This window comes from Littorina saxatilis, linkage group LG2, assembly GCF_037325665.1.
Source record: "Littorina saxatilis isolate snail1 linkage group LG2, US_GU_Lsax_2.0, whole genome shotgun sequence".
Classification (NCBI taxonomy): Eukaryota; Metazoa; Mollusca; class Gastropoda; order Littorinimorpha; family Littorinidae; genus Littorina; species Littorina saxatilis.
In genome coordinates this window covers 1,471,481-1,497,097 of record NC_090246.1, presented here as the reverse complement: position 1 = coordinate 1,497,097, position 25,617 = coordinate 1,471,481, and the positions used below count along the sequence as shown (strand labels likewise).

Below are 25,617 nucleotides of genomic sequence, written 5' to 3'. Positions count from 1 at the left end.
GAGTTCATGTGTTTATTAGTCAGCAAAATTAATATTTTGTGTAATCAGATACAGCGTCCACAAAAGGTACAGGTAAGATATTTCGTGGGAATTTGAAGGACACTGGGCTGAAACTCCTCACAGTTCCTATAGCTCCCACTATCTCCCAACCCCCATTGCACCTTGCCTTAAAGGGACAGTCCTTCTGGTGTAAGCCACCATGTTGGACACCATCACAGATCTGTTTTGGATTTTACACAGGATGCAAGCATCCTTCAACTTCAACACATGCTGGGATAGTATAGCTCACTGGCACATAACAAATTTATTTATCTCTGCACGCTCTGGGTCAGTGATACATACCTTCCACTGTTGATTTGCATATATGTGATATTGACGTACACTTAAGGTTTTCATGTAATATAACAAAGTGTCTTCATGATAGCTAAACGCACTAGAGGTACACACCTGATTGTGGCCATTATCCCTGTGTTTTGTCCTTCCGCTAGGCTCACTTCAAACTTGATAAAGCATTTGTTGCATATTGTATATTTTGAACCATGCTGCTAGCCGGGTAGGGAAATCAAACGGCGAATTTCTCAACTCATGTTGCTGGAACCCTCCTCCTCTAGCCATCATCAGCACAAACCTGTCTTGAGGGTAAACGGTTCAAGTCCTTGAATGTTGTGCTTGTGTGGTTCACCATATTTGTGTGGCCGTCACTGTTCTCCAGATTTGTTATTGTGATAGTATAGGTTTCTCTGGGTCTGTCAGAATTTCAAGAACCCTTGGCTGAAACTCGATCCGTGCAGTCCCTATATAGCTCCCACTATCTCCCAACTCCCATCGCACTTTGCCTTGAAGGTATTATCCTTCTCTTTTCATGCCATCATGTTCAACAACAAAGATCTTTTTCTTTTTTTTAACATGTTTTCACTTTTTTTTTGGTACATAAATAACATGATAACAACATCAGACAACAACATCAGACATACATGACTATGCTATTATGCATCTTCAAAAATAAAAGAACAAAAACAACAGGAAAGCACAATAAACGTACAATCACATAGCTCATATTGAATACATTTCTACATACTCTTCGTCTCCTTTCTTATCTTTCTATTTCATTGTTTAATAAAACTACTCATGACAACAAAATCCGGTTCTCTGCATAATTCATAGTCTGACACCACAGATCTGATACTCCACGTACAGTCGAACTCGCTTAAGACGAATCACTGGGGATCGGGAAATAAGTTCGTTTTAACCAAAATTCGCATTAAGAGAATTGATTGATTTTTTTACTGTCACAATTTTAGAAGTAAAATTTAAAAAGTCGTGTAAAAGCATGTACATGTACATTCTGATCAATCTCCGATTTCATGGTTGTGACGAATGGAATTCGTGTATCGACTCCCTCTCTCATATTAATCGAGACTTCACTAGTTGCGTACACAAAACGAGGTTAAATGACCGAGACTACGTCATGACGACACTGGATACATATGACGTCAACGCTCGCGCCATTAGTCCAAAACTAGTGCAGCGTACAAGACAAGAATTTGTTTATCTTCATGGAAAGAAATTTAAAGAAGAGAGCAAAAGGAAACAGCGTGCACTGGTATATTAATTCGTGAATATGAACTGTACATATATTCAGTTGAGGTTGCTAGGATGCAATGCTCTGACCGTTTCATTGACTCCAAGATGGCAGCAATCAACGAAGCCACGTAGATTGCACTAGCATATGTTTCACCTTCCGTGGACGGATTTCCACATTTTTGCGATCTCCAAAGGTCCACTAACCGAAGAAGGTGCAAGTGTACAGGGGTGTACAATGCTTGTGTAAATGATGTCGTGTGAACACTGTGGGAAGGGCAACGTCAGCGGTAACCACGGAAGGAACCACCAACGTCCCCAAGTGTCACCCAGATCGAGTTTATCATGATGAGTAGACTACTTTATATTTTGTGAACATTAACACACCATCACGTCTTCATTTGTGTAAACCGAAATACATTTTCAACGAGAAGAAGAAGTACGTTCCGCGCTTCGATATCAAACGTCTACGCAACAAGAAGAAGAAAGACAATGTTGTTACGTGTGTGTGAAATCACACCAGCGAAATCATAATCTATAAAACTTTCATTTGAAGATTCTAAGAGAAAGGGATTGATGTCTGCAAGAATGATCACGTGCATGTTTTTGAAAGTACAGAATTATTAAATTTCTTATTACTTCTTTGCACTTGTCTCTGTTAAACACTGATCAGCCCTAGAACGAGAAGCAGACGTCACAATGGGGGCTCGTCCGGGATATTGAATCAACGTTTTACTTTCGATCCAGCCGTTCCAAATTTTTCTCGTTTCAAAATTGCTGTAGGTTTCTTGCATGTCGATTTGTATTGTATATGTTCGTACTTCATCGCCATCGTCTCATCATATAATTTTATTTATTTACCTTTAGTTATATTACTTATCACAGATCTATAACTCAACGTGTGCCCTATCACACGGTAAAATAAAAACTGGAAGTGTTGTCAGCTGAAACGACACGTTAAAAAATCAATATTTAGCGAGACCACTTTTGATTTGTTAGCTCCCGATTTTATTTGTGGTGTTCCAATTCATCAGTGTGATAGTATTCTTACACGTACTATCGGAACCATCATTCCCCTTAGTTTGTTCTAAATTACGCGGGAGGTTGGTGGGAGTCAGGTACCTAAGAGGTAAGGATTTAATACCTGTATTTCCCTGTGAAGCCCTATATAATCGACTTGTGGATATCAGTCGTATTTACTTGATGTAGAAGTGGCTGTAAATTAATCTACACAGTAAATGATGCGAATTGACAGTTGAGTTGATACATCGTGTATATTCAACGTTCGATCGAGTGAAAGATCGATCTTTTCGCCAGAAAGAGTCAAATAAAGTTTACAGTGTAAGTTCTCGTTGGTAGATAAAAGTAAACTGACTCACGATAGAACGTGGAAACATAACTCTTTGGGTGGTTGTGTGGAAACGTAACGTAACATACGTTGAAGAATTATTTCAAAGTACAGTAGAAGTAGAGCTAAACTAGGACTTGCATTTTGTGCACGAAGGCGCCGCCCGACTGTTTCTTTTTGTAATTTGATCCGAAATTTAGTAGCTCGACGGTGTTTGAGCAACATACATTTTGTACGTTTTGGAATAATACGCGAGGTGACTTATGAGTGACGACAGTTCCCCAGCTCATAATTTTAGAAAGTCCACCATCGCAGCCCAGTTGGCACGGAAACAGCCGGCCGACAAATCTCTCCCCATAGTGACCACAGATAAGAAGGGAAGAAAAACCCTTACTGTCGGTAACGATCGGGAAGAGGTGATAGACTCGTTACCAATTCCTGCTGACGAAGAAGAGAGTGTTCATCTCTCTCTTCAAGTTGACAGCAACCGTAACGACGAAGAGGTTGATCCACAGGCGTGCACGGACGTGTCACCTGTAAATATGTCTCAGTCCACAAGTGTAGATCCGCTAGAGTTGACTAGACAGCTATTGGCCGAAGGACAGTTGTTGGGGTTAGAAGGAGCCGAGTTGCGTGCATTTGTTCTTAATCAGAAGCAACAAACTCTTGATCGCGAAGAACGTGATGCTGAACGGCTAGAACGTGACGCTGAACGACAATTCCAACTGGAACAGTTGAAAATCCAGAACGCCAACCAAGAGGGCAACAGGAACAACAACTCGCCAGGACGTATTCGCGAAGATGATGGTTTCAAACCCAAGATTCCTTTTCTAGACGACCGTGATGACATCGAGAGCTGGTTCCATCAGTTCGAGCATTATGCTCGAGACTGTAACCTGAGTGATGCAGCAAAAGCTTCACGTGTAGTGTACTTTCTGAAGGGTAAGGCGAGAGTCATCTTCTCAAAGCTGAACGAGGAAGACGCTAATGACTACGACACTCTCAAACACGCTTTGTATGAGGGCTTCCAACTCACTAGCGAAGATTATAGAAAGAAGTTTCGCCAAACCAAGAAAAGCGCCACTGACACGTATAAAGAGCACATCACGAAGCTAGAACGGTATCTAGACAAATGGGTGGAATTAGCAGAATGCGACCAAGATGTAAAAGATCTCAAAGATTTGTTGGTCCGTGAGCAGGTGTTGGACACCCTTCCTCCTGACCTCGCCGTTCACATTAGGGATAGAGACCCTAAGAGCGCCAAAGAGATTGGGATGATAGCCAACACATATCAACAATCTAGATCGAACGTCAAAACTTCATCAACGTACGTCAAGCCTGAAAAACGTCGTTCTCCCCAAGAAGAAACAAGAATAGCTGCTCCATCAACAAAACCCGCAAATCAAACTCTAAAGGCAAAGTTGAGTGACGCCGAGAGAGAGAAACTGCGAGCATCTGGATGTTGTTTCATTTGTAAATTGCAAGGGCATGTATCTCGTTTCTGTCCAAACAAGAGAGACACAGCAGGTGCAGTTTCATCGAAGAAAGATACACTTGAGACACCGATCCTCTTAGAAAAACTTTGCGGAAATTGCAAGGAAAAGAAATGTGCCGAAGTGGTACCAGTGAAGCTGAATGGAACAATTGTCAACGCTTTGAGAGACACTGGATGTACTGGTATCATTGTCAGCAAGAAGTTTGTGCCAAAGGAGGCATATTCAGCGAAAATGAAGGAGACTACTCTGGCAGAGAAAGACTCCAAGAAGATGTACCACACCGCCGTGGTGCACATCGATTCACCCTACTTTGACTCCGAGACAGAAGTAACGGTGATGGACGACCCAATTTACCCTGTCCTCATAGGTAAATGGTATGGACTAGGTAAAGAGAAGAAATTGACTCCCACATATCCTGTTCGAGACCCAGCATGGTACCCTGGGACAGCAGCTGCTGTTACCACGAGAGCACAAGCGACAGAGGACGCCCAGAAACCAAGCTGCAGCCACAAACAGGGAGTCAAGGAAGAAGAAAGACTGTATTCGCCAGCTGATCTGAAGAGAGAACAGGCAAGTGACCCTTCGTTGAAGACCATCAGGCAATTTGCCAACTCTCCAGAAGGGATCAATGGGATACGGTATTCATACAAGAAAGAAATCCTGTATAGAACAACGAAAGATCGCCACGGAAACGACCGTTCACTAGTAATCGTTCCGAAGAAACTCAGGAACAAAGTTCTTTCATTTGGTCACGATCACCCCATGGCAGGACACTTAGGTCAAAGAAAAACATCTGACCGAATTAGAGCAGAATTCTGGTGGCCAGGGTGTGCAGGAGACATTCGTAGGTATTGCTTGTCCTGTGATACATGCCAAAGAACTGCACCGAAAAGTCAGACGAAGAAAGTCCCTCTGGGAAGGATGCCACCCATCAGTTCAGTTTTCAAGAGAGTTGCGGTGGATATCATCGGCCCGGTCAAACCTATGTCGGAGAGCAAGAAACAATACATCTTGGTATCTGTTGACTACGCTACCCGATACCCCGAAGCCGTAGCCCTGAAAAACATCCAAGCAGACACCGTAGCTGAAGCTCTCTGGGAGATGTGGACTAGATTGGGAATCCCAGATGAAGTGATAACGGACCAAGGCACACAGTTCACCAGCCACCTGATGAAAGAAGTGAACGACTTTCTCAGCATCAAACACCATATGACTGCACCGTTTCACCCTCAAGCGAATGGTTTGGTCGAAAGGTTCAACTCCACACTGAAGAGCATGCTGAAAAAGTTAGCGATCGATCAACCGAGGGAATGGGACACGTTTATCCCCGCCCTCCTGTTCGCATACAGAGAAGCCCCACAAGAAAGCATGGGATTTTCGCCGTTTGAGCTGCTGTATGGAAGATCTGTCAAAGGACCCATGCAAGTGCTGCGCCAAACATGGACCGAAGAAGAAATCTCAGGGGAGCAGAAGACTACAGCGGAATATGTAGTCAACCTCAGGAACAGAATAGAAGAAACGTGCAACGTGGCACGTGAGAACCTGAAGAAAGCGGCCAGCAAGCAAGCCCATTTCTTCAACAAGAAAACGAAACCAAGGACGCTAGAAGTCGGAAAACGGGTTCTACTTCTACGCCCTGTGAAGAACAACAAGCTGGAACTTACATGGTCAGGTCCCTACAAGGTTGTGGAAAAGTTGAACGAATTCGACTACAAGATCCAAGTTGGCAGAAGAACACGGATCTACCACATCAACCTCATCAAGGAGTACCAAGAACGGGAATTGAGTTCCGCCACTCCCAATCCCAGTTCATCTGCCCAAGCGAGTGTTCCTGCTTCAAACGAAGAAGAAAGTGATGAAGAAGACGGAGGAGAAGAGGTCGTGGCTGTTGTCATGGAAGAGGACAACACGATGGACGATGACATTTTCAAGTATGACACTCAGAAGATGTTACCCCTCCTAGAAACTCAAAGAACCGAAAATGTGAAGAACATCCATTTCGACGAGAAATTGGACGAGGCAAAGGTCAAGGAGGCGAAGATGATCTGTGAAGAATTTGAAGAGTTCCTAACAGATGTTCCAAAGACGACGAACCTGGAAAAATGTTCCATTGAAGTGACAGAGAAGAAACCAGTCTTTGTGAAACCCAGACCCATACCTCACGCCATGGTAGAAACTGTCGAAAAGGAAATTGAAGAAATGCTGAAGTTGCATGTCATCGAACCTGCAAACTCTCCATACAACTCTCCCATCGTCCTGATAAAGAAGAAGGACGGAAAGTACCGTTTCTGTTCTGATCTGAGAGCTCTGAACAACGTGGTAGTGTTCGACGCTGAACCCATCACCGATGTCGACCATCTGTTTCAAAGTTTAGGAAAAGCGAAATACTTTTCAAAGCTAGACTTGACGAAAGGATATTGGGCGATCCCAATAGAGGAGAAAGATAGAGACAAGGACAACCACGGTACAGATTATATGAGCAGAGCGTCGTACGATGAATAATTATCTACTTGCGATAGGATAATTATCTTGATCCATGGGGTTATGTGACGAATGGAATTCGTGTATCGACTCCCTCTCTCATATTAATCGAGACTTCACTAGTTGCGTACACAAAACGAGGTTAAATGACCGAGACTACGTCATGACGACACTGGATACATATGACGTCAACGCTCGCGCCATTAGTCCAAAACTAGTGCAGCGTACAAGACAAGAATTTGTTTATCTTCATGGAAAGAAATTTAAAGAAGAGAGCAAAAGGAAACAGCGTGCACTGGTATATTAATTCGTGAATATGAACTGTACATATATTCAGTTGAGGTTGCTAGGATGCAATGCTCTGACCGTTTCATTGACTCCAAGATGGCAGCAATCAACGAAGCCACGTAGATTGCACTAGCATATGTTTCACCTTCCGTGGACGGATTTCCACATTTTTGCGATCTCCAAAGGTCCACTAACCGAAGAAGGTGCAAGTGTACAGGGGTGTACAATGCTTGTGTAAATGATGTCGTGTGAACACTGTGGGAAGGGCAACGTCAGCGGTAACCACGGAAGGAACCACCAACGTCCCCAAGTGTCACCCAGATCGAGTTTATCATGATGAGTAGACTACTTTATATTTTGTGAACATTAACACACCATCACGTCTTCATTTGTGTAAACCGAAATACATTTTCAACGAGAAGAAGAAGTACGTTCCGCGCTTCGATATCAAACGTCTACGCAACAAGAAGAAGAAAGACAATGTTGTTACGTGTGTGTGAAATCACACCAGCGAAATCATAATCTATAAAACTTTCATTTGAAGATTCTAAGAGAAAGGGATTGATGTCTGCAAGAATGATCACGTGCATGTTTTTGAAAGTACAGAATTATTAAATTTCTTATTACTTCTTTGCACTTGTCTCTGTTAAACACTGATCAGCCCTAGAACGAGAAGCAGACGTCACAATGGTGTCCACCAGTTCTGGTGCATGTACTACCCTGGCCAAGTTTCCTCTCAAGACATCAAAGAGACCGCCCCATAGGTTAAACTCCCCATAGGTTAAACTCGGTCACTGACCCGGGTGCAGGAAGTGTTTCCTCTCTCATATGAAAGGGGAACCACCTCTCATATAGCTAAAACTGGGTCAATGACCCCTGGGAAGAAGGTCAGTGTCTATAAAGAAGGCCACCCAGCCATCACAATGGACCTGCCTTTGATCTGCCTCACACGCAGATCCTTGTAGCCTTGTGACTTTTAGAGACAAAGCGGCTCTGGGGCGATGTGTTTGTTAAAAGAGGGGTTCGTTATGCAAATGATATGATATGTCGATCTCGGGACGAGTTTAAAGATTTCGTCATAAGCGTGAGTAAATTACAGACATTATGCATGCTTGGGAATCCTAAAAGTGCTCGTTATAAGCATAAATTCGTTACAAAGAATTCGTTTCAAGCATTTTTTTTAAGCATGAAGAAAGAGGTATTCAGTTGGGAACTTAAAACTAATACGTTATAAGTCAAAATTCGTAACTAGCATGTTCGTTTTAGGTGGGTTCGACTGTATCATCATTATTGTTTCCCATGTTTTAGTGGTGTAGGTCTTCATGTCTTAAAATGAGTCTTTTCTTCACGAGTATGACTTTTCATATATCTGATTGATATTTAAATGTATGTCAACAGTAAAACGGCTGGCCTAAGGCCCTGGATGTATTCTTGTGTTTGATGTGGTTTTATAGTGTGGAAAAAAAAGTTGTTTCCAATTTTCACATATGTGTGGGGGGGGGGGGTCAACAAGTTGGTGTTTTATTTTAGTATTGCCAGCTAGCTAGGGGTTGTGGTTAAAATGCACTGTCTATTTGGGGATTTTGTTCTCTTTCATTTCATTTCGTTCCTTATGAGAAAGAAGCGTTGCTTCTATGACATTTTCTACCTTGCTTGCACCAGTGCAGCCCACCACCCCCACTCGCTGGCCCTCCATATCATTTCACTCCACCCCTGCCCCTATCATGTTTTTTGGTTTGCTTTTAGCAGTAGTTTACTGTCTTCAGTGCACTGGTTCATGGAAGAATTCTACATTCAAATTACTGTGGTGTCTCATCACGGCATGTGTTTTTATTTTTCTCCTCAGCCCCTTGGTTTCCTAAGATTCTGCTGCGCTTATAATTGAGTTGCACCTGTGGTGTAGTTAGACACGGTTTGTGTTGGGAATAAATATGTCACCTGAGCTTAAAAGGTAGTGTTTATTTTAAATTAGGGGCAAGGTAGGAATGGGAGTGTTAAAAGTCGTTTGGTTTCACTCTATGTTTGTAATATGTCATGTGACAGTGTTGCATTTGTTGATATTCTTCTTCTTCTGTGTACTCTTTTTTTTTCTTTTTTGTTAAAACTTTGTCGCCTGTTTTGGTAGATGTTTTTTGAGAGTGAATGTGTGTATTGGTGTACGTCTTCCTTTTTGAGAAACTTTTAACGCCAGCAAATACTACTTCCCATTGCGTGAATGTATATTCATGATGATCCCCCGCCGTTTTCAGGTAAAGAAACATATGCCTGATTCTGTTTATTTGGTCACTCTTGAAGGGAACTCTAGTATAAGATGATGAGCAAAATTGGCTAACAAGCGATAAATAATCAGATTAGTTATTTTTTTGTTTTTGTTAAGTTGTGCACATTGGTTTCATCTAACACCTAAGAACTTGCTTCTGGACTGGTCGCAGATGATGCTTAAAAAATGCTCTTTTTTCTGGAATGATTGGTTTAGAGAGAGTGAAAAAAACTCGTTTCATTTTCTTTTTAGTTTTCAATTTTCTTGGTTTTGGTTGAGGGAGAGAAAAAGTATGATATGTTTACAGAAGATTGAGTGGCTAACTGATGTAAATAAATTGTTGTGTAACGACAGGAGCGACAGGCCAAAGCCATGGCAAGCATCGTCAACCTGGAGGTGCCCGGAGAGCTGGCCTTTGTCTACAGCAGGCTGGACGGTCAGTGCTCTCTTGTTCATTTCATTTGGAGTACAGCGGAAACCCCCCCCCCGTCCCCCTTTTTCAAGAACTCCCCAAAATATGAGAAAAAAATTAGAAAAAGGAGGGAGCGTTAAAATGGGGGTAAATCTACAGAGATTACAAACAGAAAATCTGACAAAGCAAAGTGGGGGACTGGAAAGAGGGATTCCATGGTAGTCTGCACTGACTGATTGACTCCATCATGCTGATGGTCTAGCACTGAAAATGTCTGCAGTGAGTGTTAATTCAACCTGTAATAGACGAATTGGGGAAATAACTCTGTCAGGTTTGTATGGGTTGTGGAAGAGTTGCTTTCTCTTATTTGTCCTGATGCTTTTCCACTGAAACACTGAGGCAAGCTACACATAACATTGTAGGCTTGCCTCAACTTTTCTAGGGAAACAAGAGAAAGCAATTATTCCATAACCCGTACAAAATTTGACAGAGTTATTTTCTAACAACATCTATTGATCATTATAACTGCATATTTCAACAAGCATGAAACCCTGTTTGCAGACTGGCGTCCAATGCACGACGGCAACAACATCATGACAGCGGTGGGGGACGTCCAGCCCATGGACATGGGCTACCGCCTGCCCATCGACATCAACTCACACCCCTTCAGCAAGTTCACCAGCGTCTACTTCAGGGTAAGTCTACACTCATCAAGCTGTGCATCATCTTTAATTGATTACACTCTCACTGTTGTTCCCCGACTCAGAGTACAATTGTGACCTGGATTGAAATCATGTACATGTACAGGTTCAAATAGATGATTTTCGAAAAAGAAATCAGTCAGGGTTTTTATGGGTTGTAAAAGAGTGAATACCCTTGGTAATTTTTGTCACAGTCTAAATCTAAACAACAAAGACACTGTGGGTGAGATGAACCAAGTTGAAAAGCAAAAGAATTCTGTACTCATGACCAATACAAGGACAGCCTTGCACAATGGCAACAACATCATCAACTAAATCAAATGTTCGCCTATGGAGGCTTCTTCAAGGGATAAAAGAAGAAGCCTCCAAAGGCGAAAATTTGATTTGATTTTGTATATGCTGTCCTTGTATTGGTGAATACAGAATTGTTTAGTTTTTCAACTTTTTTCACAGTATTTTCAGATTGTAACCACAGGAATACCAGAAATGTCTGGTGAACATGACTCCTGTACACTACAGGGGTTTGGGGTGAGAGCGAGAGTTTAACACTTTCTACCCCACCTATGTTGACCAAGTTTTTTTTAGCCGAGACCAGCTGTGCTGCAGCAGGTCACTCAGAATTGTAGTAACTGTGTAGTAACTGTGTATCAACATGCTGGAATGCAGGCGTTAGATGGACGTTACAGGAAGCGACTGAAGCTAACAGTCTGAGCGGATATATTCGTACCTGGTCAGATAGAGCCATATGAGTGGGTACGGATATATATCCGTGCCTGGGAGAAAATGAGTTAAATCATACAATTAGCAATGGTAACTACGAGGAAGGATGACAAATGTAATGGCATGATGAAAATGCTGTGTTACAGGATCCTCGCTGGGGTGTGAAGAATGAACCGCTACAAGCCCCACTGACCACTGTACAGAGCGATGAACTGTCTCACCGAGCACTCTCCATCTTCAAACTGGTCAGTAACTGTCCATCTTTCTTCATTCCTGCTGTCTTTTGTGTCTTTCAGTGTGTGTGATTACAACTCTGGTCTGTTGCATCTCTTGTTTATTCACTTTAAAGGCCGTTAAGTCAAAGTTTTTTGTGAATGTTTTGTTTTGTCTTGAATGAAATGTTCCAAAAATGTATCCTTTTTACATTTAGTCAAGTTTTGACTAAATGTTTTAACATAGAGGGGGAATCGAGACGAGGGTTGTGGTGTATGTGTGTGTGTGTGTGTGTCTGTCTGTCTGTGCGTGTGTGTGTGTAGAGCGATTCAGACTAAACTACTGGACCGATCTTTATGAAATTTTACATGAGAGTTCCTGGGAATGATATCCCCGGAAGTTTTTTTCATTTTTTCGATAAATGTCTTTGATGACGACATATCCGGCTTTTTGTAAAAGTTGAGGCGGCACTGTCACACCCTCATTTTTCAATTAATTTTGGCCAAGCAATCTTCGACGAAGGCCGGACTTCGGTATTGCATTTCAGCTTGGTGGCTTAAAAATTAATTGATGACTTTGGTCATTAAAAATCTGAAAATTGTAAAAAAAAATAAATTTATAAAACGATCCAAATTTACGTTCATCTTATTCTTCATCATTTTCTGATTCCAAAAACATATAAATATGTTATATTTGGATTAAAAACAAGGTCTGAAAATTAAAAATATAAAAATTATGATCAAAATTAAATTTCCTAAATCAATTTAAAAACACTTTCATCTTATTTCTTGTCAGTTCCTGATTCCAAAAACATATAGATATGATATGTTTGGATTAAAAACACGCTCAGAAAGTTAAAACGAAGAGAGGTACAGAAAAGCGTGCTATCCTTCTCGGCGCAACTACTACCCCGCTCTTCTTGTCAATTTCACTGCCTTTGCGGTGGACTGACGATGCTACGAGTATACGGTCTTGCTGAAAAATTGCAGTGCGTTCAGTTTCATTCTGTAAGTTCGACAGCTTGACTAAATATTGTATTTTCGCCTTACGCAACTTGTTTTGTTTTTGATTCTACATGTTCAAGAATAAGTCATATTTCTTTTGTTCTTTACTTTCATAATTCTCAAGGGCTTGAATGTTGAACAAATAACATTTTTTTCCGCTGACATTTGCGACTTCAAAATTACTACGTGTATGTTAAAACCATCTGCAATACGTTGTGCAAAACTCTTTTGATTGTGTTTGTTTGCAAACTATAGAGTGAAGAGTGTGTGTATTCTTCCAGATTATGCGCTACATGCATGAGAACAACATGACGGAGAAGAGAGAGAAAGTGCTGACTGACTACGTTGTACAGATGGTAAGTCCAGCTTCACATTTTGTTTTCTCTGCACCAGACATGGCTCAACCAAATGTTAGTCTCTGTCAGTAAGACTCTGCTAAAGTAAACTTCTGTTGGTGTACATGTTGTTTGTGTATGTCATGGAATATGACGATCTGCGTGACGAGGTCCTGTGTCAGGTCAACCAGACGTGGCTCAACCAGATGTTAGTCTCTGAAGGTGTAGATGTCCATTTTGTGTATGTCAGGGCCTGGAGTATGAGGGTCTGCGTGACGAGGTCCTGTGCCAGGCCGTCAACCAGACGTGGCTCAACCAGAACCTGCAGCAGGCGGAGCGTGCATGGAGACTGATCGCCTGCTGTCTGTGTTGCTTCATGCCCAGTCCCACCCTCTTCAAGTACATCCTCAAGTGAGTCAAAGGCATTTTGATTTTGGAAGCATACATGCAAGCGAACGATAAGAAGAAGCATATATTCATGCATGCTGCACCTGCTTGCATTTGCGTGCTTTTGTTGTTTGAAAAGGAAACAAATTATGGATGTTGCATTAAGCTGTGGTTCATATGCACTCCCTTAAAGTAGTTATTGTCATTATTTGCTTCAAGGCAAATATCATCAGTTATTTCTAATATGCTGACTGTTAGCAAATGATAATAGACATGTTGAGAAAATGGATATCACCATGAGCCGGTAGGTAGTTGAAGTGTTATTCTTTGGAATAAGTCACGCTGATAATTATTGTTAATTCAAATTTTTACTTTGTCTTGTTTATTTTTAGCGTGATAAACATAGCCTGACCGCTATAACATTTAGCAGGTCACCTAGAATCAGTCCTGATTGGTCAAATAGACATGCACTGAAATGGTAATACAAATGCACACCTCTGTTCTGTTTCCCACAGGTATGTGTCAGATGTGGGCATCAACGGCTACAAGTGGCTGTGTCAGCACAAAGTCCTACAGTCGGCCAACCTGGACCCACAGCTCAGTCGCGTTTATCCCCCCTGCTTCCTAGAGTGGCGCTCCATCCAGCGCAAAGCTAACATGGCCGTCGAGGTCAAGTTCTCTGATGGTCAGTACCTCACTCGCTTCTTTGAGGGAGGGAGAAAGGAAGGGAAGGAAGAGACTGACTGACTGACCCACCGACTCACCAACTGAGTAACCAACTGACTGACCAACCGCCTAACTGACCAACCTATAGAGCTAACTGTGCCCAACTCTTTGTCTGTTGAGTTCAGTAAATAGGTTGAAAGGACATTAAAAATCAGCTGCTGTGTTTGTTTGTTTGTCCTAACATGCAGTTTGGCTATGTGGATTTACTTGAACTTACAAAATAAGTATGCAAGTTCAGTTTTACTGAGTGCAAATTCAAGTAATGACCATTTTTCTTGCGTTTTCAGACATCAATGTCATCGGTCATGTGGAGTCCTGGACATCAGGAGAGTTACTCGCCTCTCATCTTCTAAAGCAGAGGTAAGACTTACCATGTTTTTGTCACCATCATGAAACGTGCTTGACATGTATCTGTGATGAAGGTAATGAAGGTAGGCTGTAGTCCTGACTAATGAGCTGGTTTGAACAGGTCACACTAAAGGTACAGGTGTACAACAATATTTTTAACATGTAGGAGGTCTTCTAACAGAACAATTTATATTAGCCGGGACATTTGGACCAATACATTTTTTCAATCCAAGTCAAACCGAACTAAAGTCCTCTGAGTCGGGGAACAAAACTACATCTGGTCTAACACTAATGACGTCCCGTTCTGTTTCAGAGGTGTGAAGGAGAACACTCAGGGCTGGACCGTCATGCTGCAGGAGGACGTCGAGCGTTACGAGCTGATGGGCTACGACTACGTCCTTGACCTTGTCAGCGAGATGGAAATCGCCCCAGGATTCCCGCACGGCAGCGCCTACTTCCTGGTGTCCGTGGACCGCAGCATAGAAAGGATGCAGCGCAAGCGTCACAACGACGATCCCCACAACGCGGAGAAGGAGAGGATTGTGGTGCTGGTGGGACCTCTGCCTGACATGGTGCGACGCAACACACCTGTAGTCAGCGCCGCACACATGAGACCCAGCGCCATCAGCCCAACCCCCAGCGCCAGGTCGGCCAACGAAGATCTCGGCTTCTCCACGACCAGCGTTCTCAACCAGCGCCCCACAGAGATCCTGCAAACTGCCGAGCTGTCGGAGAGCCGCATCAACCAGCGCTACACCAAGCGCCAGGCACCTGCCCCTCCCAACGGACACATTCCTAACGGGCACGTCAACGGCCACATGAACGGCAGCGTCGTCAACGGAGACATGTCCAGCGAAGATATCCTTGACCTTTCTGAGACCCGCATCAACGGGCGATATTTCTCTGAGAGCGTGCCCAATGGAGTACCTAACGGCCACGTCGAAAACCTGTCTCCCAGCAGATTGAACTCGCGCTACAAGAAATCGGCAGTGGCCAACCCATTGCGCAAGTCAGGGATTCAGGACCAGATCCGAAAGAAACAGGGAGTAGGCATGACCACGGCGGACGTCCACTCTGACGTTCACTCGGAGCACTCTGATTGGTCGCACTGGGTGGAGGATGTGTTCAACGACGCGCTTAACGACCACGACGAGATGCCCCTGGAGGGCAAGTCCCTGCACTCTCGCATCAAGGGAGGCGGTAAAGGAGTACCTGGCATACAGACGCAACAGGTGAGAATTGGAGGTTTAGAACAGTTGAACCTGTCTATAGAGTTAACACCCAACGGGACTGACCAGAAGTGGTTGTTATTGACAGGTGGTCACTATGAAAAGGTGAATCATATACAGTGGAACCTCCCTTTTAAGACCTTACAAAATCTGAAAAAATTCAAGTCTCAAAAAGGAGGGAGTCTTAAAATGGGGGTAAATTAACAAATGCTATGCGCAAAAACTCTGATACAACAGGGTCTTAAAAGGGGGGTTTCTCTGTGGAACAGTTGTTGTTTAGGATCCTTTGGAATGGCCATGCTTGGCAGGTCAGTTGTTATTGAGATATGGTTGCCAGGGTGAGTTTGACTGTGGAAGTCTATGTAGCAGAACTGCTCTTACTTGTACCTCTGCTGACAGCGAAGGTGCTTTTCTCGTATCAGTCCCAGCTACCAAGCAAGTTAAACATGCGCTAAAGATACGAGAAGGACCAACAAAGCGTTCAAGGGAATTTAAGGGGACCCCCCGCGGGTTAGGGGGAAGAATATACCCGATGCTCCCCAGCATGTTGTAAGAGGCGACTAACGGATTCTGTTTCTCCTTTTACCCTCAAGTGTTTCTTGTATAGAATATAGTCAATTTTTGTAAAGACTTTAGTCAAGCAGTATGTAAGAAATGTTAAGTCCTTTGTACTGGAAACTTGCATTCTCCCAGTAAGGTAATATATTGTACTACGTTGCAAGCCCCTGGAGCAACTTTTTGATTAGTGCTTTTGTGAACAAGTGGCTCTATCCCATCTCCCCCCTTTCCCCGTCGCGATATAACCTTCGTGGTTGAAAACGACGTTAAACACCAAATAAAGAAAGAATTTAAGGGGGATGTGGTTGTTTGACTTTAAAACTATGTCAAAATTGCAAGACGAAAGCAGTGCTTAAATGAGTGAAATTATCAGGTTCAGCACACCTTTCACACAAATCCTTTCCTTTTTAGGGATATGCATGTTTCTCCTACCTGTTTTCATTATGGATGTTTTTATTTTGGGGATTTTGTGAATTCCAAATACTTGCTTGCAATTTAAGCTCTTTATCATCTAAGCTTGGAACAGTGCAAAATACAATACTGGCATTTAGCTTTTGAGTTCTAAAATTATTATGAGAAATATGTGTGTACATTTCTCTTTGTACAGGAGAGTGAAAAGACGGAAACTTCTGCAGACAATCCAGTTTCACAGTCCCCAACACAAAACCAACCCTTTGAATTCCCATTGCCTGATCTGACTGAATCAGAGTTGGAATCACAGAATACATTTGAACACACCCCCATATCAGACCCTTTCTCTGAGCTACAGATACCAAATTCAGATCAGCTTTCAGATCTATTGAGTCAGTTCCCAGATTTTGATTTGAATCTGAATCAGCCCCTTGCACAAAATCAGAGTCAGTTTTCAGCACCAAGTTTGAACCAGGCTTCGGCTCCTTTTCTGAATCAGTTTGAAACACACACTCCGAGTCAGTTTTCAGCACCTGCTTTGAACGAAACTTTAGCTTCTGCTCTGAATCAACTTCAAACACAAACTCCAAATCAGTTTTCAGCTCCTGATTTGAATCAGTTTCAAGCACAAAACCTAAATCAGTTGTCAGCAAACAATTTCAGTCATACTCCTCCAGCTTCTGTTCTGAATCAGTTTCAAACACCAAGTCTGAACCAGATGCAAGCACCAGCTATAAATCAGTTCGGTGCACCAACTTTGAATCTCAATCAGCTCCCACCTCCAAATCTGAATCGATTGTCAGCATCCCAAACAGTTCTGAATGCAATGCCCGACCCCAGGCCACTGTACGATTGGCTGAATCCTGGACCAATGTACACTGCAAATGTAATTCTTTATTGTAGATGTGATTTTGGTGAGAGTAGACGTGATTCTGGTGTGAGGGTACGTGTGATGATGGAAAAAGTGCCGTGTCCACCTGACCATTAACTGGGTGAAGGCGGATTAATCAAACAAAGTACAGATTCAAATGTTGCTACTTCTCGTCACTCAACAAGGGACAATGACTTGTTATTGATAGGGTTCAGTGGTGCGCTTCAATGCACAAATGTTCGTTTTGGGAAGTCTTTGTTTATAAAATATGCTTTGCTGTTGTCTATCTTGATGTGTGGTGCAATACTGAATCTTGTCATGGATTGTCATATGTACATTGCGCTTACTGATGGTCACAGACGTGTGGAGCGGGAATAATTTGTGTGTAAAAAGGGATGTTGACAGTTTGTGTGTGTGTGTGTGTGTGTGTGTGTGTGTGTGTGTGTGTGTGTGTGTGTGTGCGTGCGTGCGTGCGTGCATGCGTGCGTGCGTGTTTGTGTGTGTGTGTGTGTGTTTGTGTGTGGTGTGTGTGTGTGTGTGTGTGTGTGTGAGGGATTCGAGCGAGTGAGGAAGAGTTTACATGGGAATCATTGCTTTGGATCCGATTTCTAACCTTTAATTCATGGTTTATCAAAATTACATGCCAGCTGAGCTCCTTTGCATCTTTGCAAATAATGTTTTATTTTACCAGGTTCTGATATATAATTATACAGAACACACTTAATGTCTGTGAGTTCTGTTACTGATTATCTCATCTGGCTTGCGGCAAAGCAACACAATCTGATATCTATGTTTTCTTGTGTACTTTTTGCAGCAAAGCAACACAATCTGATATCTATGTTTTGTTGTGTACTTTTTGCAGCAAAGCAACACAATCTGATATCTATGTTTTGTTGTGTACTTTTTGCGGCAAAGCAACACAATCTAATATCTATGATTTGTTGTGTACGTTTTGCAGCAAAACAACGTGCCGAACCTGAACCTGGGGGGTATGGGTCTGACCAACCCAACCAACATGATGGCCCCGCCCATGATATCCCCCGCCTTCTCCTACAACCCTCAGATGGTGGCTGGCATGCCGTCACAGCAAGGTCAGTGTACATACCTGTACAGGTGTAAACAGTACTTTGATGCAGTTTCAGTCGTTTTCCTGTGCACCTTCTTGCTTTGTGTTGCAGTGTGTGTGTGCGTGCGCACAGGTGTGCGACATGAATTTGCACACAAAAAAAGCAACACATAAGAGCTCAAGACAGAACCCAATTTTGGATATCGCCAGACTTTTGATGCTGTCACATCATTTAAATGCAACATTGCACCCCAGCTTCGTTCTAGAGCTCAAAGCAAAACTTGTGCAGCAAAATTCAATGCTTTTTTTTTTTTAGAGTCTGTGCAGCTTTTTAATTTTTTTTTTAGGAACAGCCTTTACTAAATTCATATGACGTGTTGTTACAGATGCCCTTCAGCAGCTGGTTCAGCAGCAGGCCCTCCAACAACAGGCAGCGCAGCAGGCAGCTCTGCAGTCATTGCTGCAGGTAACACAATTTCTTTTGTTTTTCTGTCTTTTTTCTTTCTTTCTTTGAGTTTGAAGAGTCTGTCTTTTTTCAGTTTGAACATTTTCTTGTTTTTTCCTGCTCTCTTCTCTTTTCCTTTGAAGAGTCTGTCGTGGCATGTCTGCTGTCTGCCTGTCGTGTGTGCACCCTGGAAGATGGCATTGTGCTGCCAATGCGGCGGAGTAAAAAATGGTGTGGCATGCAAAACTTTCACCTTGAGAGTAAGTAGTTCAAGAACACAAAAAGAGAAGAAGAAGCCTTATTTGTTAATTAAAGATATAGCCTTGGATACTATAGATTACTGGAAAAATGTATGATATGATAATTCATATTGCAAACTGTGGAATCTTTTTTCAAACGGAAGAGATGTGTCAGTGTTTGAACACACTTCGGCTTTGCATGTCTCTTTGCTTTATAACCATCATATTGATATTCTGCCTTCTTTATGACTTTAGTCCTGAGATGCAAATTGATTAAGTGATGAATCTAATACCAGAGAAAAAAATCATTTTGTGTTGTGTGCATTTACAGCAGCAACAGCAAGACCAGCAGCGCCAGCAACAACAAGCCTTGCTGCAGGCCCTCAACCAGCAACAGCAGCAACAACAGCAACAACAACAGCAACAACAACAGCAACATTCCCTGGCTGCGTCCTCCCAGATGGCCTCCATCCAGGCCGCCCTGCAGCAGACGGAGCTGGAGAACCGACTCCTCAAGCAGTCCATCGAGCGCGAGAACCTCAAGAAACAGCTGCAGCAGATTCAGAGCAGGGTGGTGTCGCCGCCCGCGTCTGCTGGCTTTGCACCAGCACCGGCTCAGTCTTTCCAGACCCAGCAGTTCAGCCCCGACGCAAGCTTCTCCTCGGGGATGGCTTTCCCCCCGGGTGTGCTTCCTTTGCCCAGAGAGGGTCCAGTTTCCCAGAGTTCTACGCTGAGCTCACCCAGAGAGGGCCCGGCGGTGGCCCCCAAGCGTATTCAGTTCATCAAGTCCAACTTTGAGTCTCAGCCGGGAACGTCGTACGACCAATCCAGTCACATTCAAGGCAACGCCAGGACCACGAAGACTGTCAGCTTCACGACGTCGTCCACGGTTCAGAGCCAGGGAGGAGCAGCCGCCAACTCAAGTCTCTTCGGACATCCTGGACAGCAAGAACACTCTTCCCCTCCCCCTCCTCCTCCCAAACCGTCTTTCTCCCTCCCCATGCCTGAGGAGGACAGTATCTACCAGGACGCGGCCAGTGAGGGTCCGCCTCTCCACTCTCAGCCCAAGGCCCCCCTCCCTCCCCCTCCCGCTCCCCCGCCGCCCCCCATGAGCACCACTCCCTCAGGTCTTGAGATTGACAAGGAGAAAGGGACGTTCACCATCCGTGACAAAAATGGCCGTTCCCGCACTGTTCGCATCGGCAAGGTGAGTGTCGTGTTCAGGGATGGAGGGAGGGAGGGAGGGAGGGAGGGAGGGAGGGAGGGAGGGAGGGAGGGAGGGAGGGAGAGAGAGAGAGAGAAACATTGAAACATTGAAACATTGAACTTTATTACAGGAAAGATAGCACAAAAGGAGAAAAAGAAGAAGAAGCCTTCTTTGTTAATGAAAGAGAGAGAGAGAGAGAGAGAGAGAGAGATGCCAGTATACATGCTGATTCGGATGAAAATCACAAATGACAGACTCCATGACCACCACAATTTGGATGAAACCTCACACAATAAGTTTGATTATACATGTTGTGTCGCCCCCACGATTTGTTTGAAAACTTGCACAAAATGTTTGATTATACATGTTGTGTGGCCCCCAATTATGATTTGGATGAAACCTCACACAAAATGTTTGATTATACATGTTGTGTGGCCCCCCAATAGTTTGGATGAAAACTCACACATAATGTTTGATTATACATGTTGTGTGGCCCCCATGATTTGGATGAAAACTCGCACCGAATGAATGTATGATGATACAGGTTGTGTGGCCCCCACCGTCGGAGGAGGTGCACAAGAGGGAGGTGGAGGTGGGCAAGCTGGAGATTGACGAGAAGGTCGCACGCGGCATTGAGAGCCGCATCGTAGGCAAGAAGAAGTGGCAGAAACCAGACGGCCCTCAGGACGAGCAGCCAAAGTCCATCCTGAAGAAAGGCAATGAGGTGAGCAGACGCAGGGAGTTAAATCACACATTTTGTGGTTCAAACTTTGACACAGTACAGGGGACTCCCTCCCTTTTAAAGACCCTGTTTTTTCACATGTTCTGTTCATAACCTGTGTAAATTGACCCCCTCTTTAAGACTTCCTCCTTTTTAAGACCTTGTTTTCTCGGATTTTTTAAAGGTCTTACTGTAGTATCTTGTCGTCACGCTCATGAAAATGATTGGTTTGTTCAAGTATTCCGCCAAAAAAATGCGCCAAGATTTCCCTCCTCATTTTAGTGGTGTTTGACGCTAATTGCCCCACTCACTTAGTCAGAGTCTGATGCAAAAATTGACTCGAGAATTCTGTTCATTGACGTTGTGACGTACTAAACTTGTTTATTGTTCGCGGTTTTGGCTGATTCTGTGTTGTTTTTCTGCAATATCAGCGAAAGTACCATAAGCGGTGACTGAGTTACAGCAACCAAGACTAAGTTTCATTTTGTCCGTTTGACTAGCCTGACATCTACAGCCTTGACATTGTTATTCTGTTTTTGTCTGTGTGACTGATTTCTTTGACACAAAGGTTCTCTGTGTGAAAGTTCAATTGTATTGTAAATATAAACAAGATACGCAATCAATATGCTAGATATCACAAATGTTCAGAAATGAAAAATGTGAAAAACTCTGAAGAAGCTGTTAAAAGAAGAAATGCTGCTCGCACAGACAGAAAGCCAGATGGTAAAATTCAGTTTAGCGGGGAAAGAGAGGAAATTGATCTTATTTACGCAGGTCTTGGCATAGTAAGGTAGGACATTACACACTTTCTTCTTCCATCTGGCCTGTTCGTGTTTACATCGCGTGCCAAGCGTTGTGCTATTTTTGCTAAGCCCCGCCCCTTTTTCTGTTGCATGATGGGAGAGGCCGGATTGGCCGTGACGTGTTTAAAGTTTAGGTGAGGCTTATTTACCGCTTGGCTTTAGTTTATACATGCATGAAAAATGAAAAGAACAAATGGATACTGTAAGGTGGCTCACTTCCCCCAGTGAGAAAGCAGCCCCAGTGTCCGTGAGGGTAATGGGCACAATATACCTGCGCAGTTTCAGCTGCACAGACGACGCACTGCCTAATTATTTATGCCGCGATAGGGATTATGACGAGTACTTGGCCTGTTTTTCTTTCATGCAACAAGAAGTGGGCTGGGATTCTCTGCAGTGCGTCGTCGGTCCTGCTGAAGTTACATATGTGAGCGGAGCCCCTAACCTCTCAGGACTATATGAAATCTTATCCTTATCTTATTGTTGTGGTTGACACCCAACAGGCACCGAAGCATCGCGCCAAGTCCTTGGTCGAAAGCTCCTCCCACATGTCAACCCTCAAGCTGCTGGAGTCCAAGCTGGGAGGCGGGGCCCCCTCCGCCACGCAGACCGCCCCTGAGCCCCAACGCCCCCTCCCCTCTATCCCCGCTCAAAAACACTTGGAGAGCATCAGCGTGCAGACCACTGACACGTTGAAGAGGGGCGCCACCATCGCCACGGACACTGAGACAGACGACATTTACGCCACCCAGATTATCAGAGGTGAGTGTGTGGGTTAAACCATTTTGCTGCCTGTAGTACGTCCGCTGACTTCCTGCGTAAATGACTGCTTCAGGGGCAACAAACCTTTCACTAAACAACATAAGAACAACAGCAACAACAAACAAGCGTTGTGTGTGTATGAGGTTTATTCATGTGTACATCAAGGGCACACTGTAAGTTCATGTCAATATAGGTAAATAAGGTAACTCTTCATATACACAGTATATTTACAAACGGCGAAGAGATTAAGTTAGGGCTGGGAGTTGGGGTGTACTTGTGTGGATGTCTGGTGCAATAATCGTAGTTTGGGAAATAGCTCTGTCAGGGTTTACTCGTGCCATGGAAGAGTTGTATTCCTTGAAGGTGAGGCAAGAACGTAAACACATTGATAGCATCACTGTGCACACTGACCTCTCATTTGCATGTTTTGCAAGGAAAATCATCTCATGAAGTAGGGCGGGGATGTAGCTCAGTCGGTAGCGCGCTGGATTTGTATCCAGTTGGCCGCTGTCAGCGTGAGTTCGTCCCCACGTTCGGCGAGAGATTTATTTCTCAGAGTCAACTTTGTGTGCAGACTCGATCTCCTCGGTGTCCGAACACCCCCGTGTGTACACGCAAGCACAAGACCAAGTAATCCATGTCAGAGTTTGGTGGGTTATAGAAACACGAAAATACCCAGCATGCTTCCTCCGAAAGCGGCGTATGGCTGCCTAAATGGCGGAGTAAAAACGGTCATACACGTAAAAGCCGTGGGAGTTTCAGCCCATGAACGAACAAACAAACAAAAACAAAATCTCATGAAGCAAACAATGTTAAAAATGCATAACTTTTTCTTTTCAAAGCATGCACATTGGAGCTTATTGTGCACTTGACTGTGAAGGAAAATCTAATGTCTTCCATACAATGTTGAGAAATAACTCTGTCAGGTTTATGTTGGTTGTCAAAGAGTGAATACTCTTCTTTTTATTGAGTCAAACTTTCCCACATGACATTATGGGGTAGTAATTAGCGAGGGTGTGTCTGAAACATGTGGACATTAGGAGCAAGTGTAGAAGGCTTGCCTCGGTAAAACCAAAAGTATTCACTCACTCACAACACAACCCTGAAACACAGACCTGAAAGAGTTATTTCCAAAGTTAGTCTATTTACATGAACTTGAAAAGAAATGCTGATCATTCTGTTCCATCCTATAAACAGATGAGCCCCCACCGCCGCCCAAGCAGCCCCCACCCCCACTGAAAGTCAAAAAGAGGGAGGTGGTGGAGGTGAAGGAGGAGTTCGACACCATCATCAAGTCCGATGAACCGGAACACTTTGCCCCCCGCATCCTGCCAGACCCAGAACCGGCCAAGCCTCAGATCGATTACGCCGGCTTGGAGCGCGTCATCACGGAGCTGTTCCCTCAAAACAAGAAGCACTTCCTCATGTACAACAAGGTGCCCTGGACTCTGCATATCAGGAAGGAGGTGGGTGGAGTCGTACACATTTTCATGTTTTGATGATGCAGTGGTACCCGCGATATGAGCCTCCTCTGATCTTCTTCTTCTTCTTGTCGTTCGCTGATTTTGCGATTTGCGTGGATCTGTGGTTGGTTAAGATCCTCCGACTTCAGCCCTTAGGTTTCTTTCAGGGTTACCCTGCGGCCCTTAGTTCCTGGCTCAAAAACCTAACCCTGGGAACACATGGGGGATTTCTTACCGGGGGTCCCACCCTGGGGCTATATCTTTTAATGCGGCTCTTACTCGCATGGTGTAACCGTCATCGGACACGTAGGGCATTTATAGGGTAGTCTGTGCCATCTGCCAACCCACCCCGTCCTGGTAGACACCGCTAGTTGGGCCGGGACTGCTTATTCTATATTCGCAGCTGGCCCCCATATCTGGGGGCCGTTCCCCTATCCGCCACCTGGGGACCCGCCGGGTTGAGGATAGTCGCCCCCCTACTGAATTGGAAGTAGTCTGTTCCCGGGCTCCTCTGATGAGTGGCCACCTCCCATGAAAGGACACCTTCTGTTGTCCCTTTGTATATTATCTTGTTTAAAATAGACCTGTCATGATAGGCCACCTGCAATGTAGGGACACCCTTAACTGGTCTCAAGGGCGTCCTTTCATCGCAGGTACCACTGTCATTTTGTTGTGCAAAAGGTGCCCTGGACTCTGCATATCAGAAAGGAGGTGGGTGGAGTCAGAGAGATTTTTCATGTTTTGATGATCGTTTTGTTGTGCAAAAGGTGCCCTGTTCTCTGTATATCAGGAAGGAGGTGGGTGGAGTAACCATGTGCACTTTACTTAAATTCAAACACATGAAGATGATTTTGGATGTAAAGGATCTCATGTTTATAATCATCTTTCTTGTTGTATTGCCTTGCCTAAGGGTAGCGTTGTAGTGTATGACAGCTCGCTTTCTTGTTGCAATGCCTTACCTTAGGGTAGCGTTGTAGTGTATGACAGCTGGCTTTCTTGTTGCAATGCCTTGCCTTAGGGTAGCGTTGTAGTGTATGACAGCTGGCTTTCTTGTTGCAATGCCTTACCTTAGGGTAGCGTTGTAGTGTATGACAGCTGGCTTTCTTGTTGCAATGCCTTGCCTTAGGTTAGCGTTGTAGTGTATGACAGCTCGCTTTCTTGTTGCAATGCCTTACCTTAGGGTAGCGTTGTAGTGTATGACAGATGGCTTTCTTGTTGCAATGCCTTGCCTTAGGGTAGCGTTGTAGTGTATGACAGCTGGCTTTCTTGTTGCAATGCCTTGCCTTAGGGTAGCGTTGTAGTGTATGACAGCTGGCTTTCTTGTTGCAATGCCTTGCCTTAGGGTACGTTGTAGTGTATGACAGCTGGCTTTCTTGTTGCAATGCCTTGCCTTAGGGTAGCGTTGTAGTGTATGACAGCTGGCTTTCTTGTTGCAATGCCTTGCCTTAGGGTAGCGTTGTAGTGTATGACAGCTGGCTTTCTTGTTGCAATGCCTTGCCTTAGGGTAGCGTTGTAGTGTATGACAGCTGGCTTTCTTGTTGCAAT

General features: G+C 44.0%; 1 protein-coding gene across 3 annotated transcripts in view; it reads left to right on the top strand.

Annotated features, from left to right (window-relative positions):
• The window catches only part of LOC138957663 (unconventional myosin-XV-like), a 225,759-nt gene that overhangs the window by 146,202 nt on the left and 53,940 nt on the right, over window positions 1-25,617 (top strand). For all 3 annotated transcript variants that reach the window (XM_070328742.1, XM_070328746.1, XM_070328738.1), the window contains exons 23-36: window positions 9,809-9,890; window positions 10,428-10,561; window positions 11,434-11,532; window positions 12,786-12,860; window positions 13,090-13,250; window positions 13,742-13,911; window positions 14,240-14,312; window positions 14,614-15,532; window positions 18,328-18,460; window positions 18,822-18,901; window positions 19,451-20,326; window positions 20,871-21,050; window positions 22,351-22,609; window positions 23,807-24,075. In XM_070328742.1, coding sequence (XP_070184843.1) covers window positions 9,809-9,890; window positions 10,428-10,561; window positions 11,434-11,532; window positions 12,786-12,860; window positions 13,090-13,250; window positions 13,742-13,911; window positions 14,240-14,312; window positions 14,614-15,532; window positions 18,328-18,460; window positions 18,822-18,901; window positions 19,451-20,326; window positions 20,871-21,050; window positions 22,351-22,609; window positions 23,807-24,075 — 3,510 coding nt within the window. The remainder of the gene's footprint in view (window positions 1-9,808; window positions 9,891-10,427; window positions 10,562-11,433; window positions 11,533-12,785; window positions 12,861-13,089; window positions 13,251-13,741; window positions 13,912-14,239; window positions 14,313-14,613; window positions 15,533-18,327; window positions 18,461-18,821; window positions 18,902-19,450; window positions 20,327-20,870; window positions 21,051-22,350; window positions 22,610-23,806; window positions 24,076-25,617) is intronic.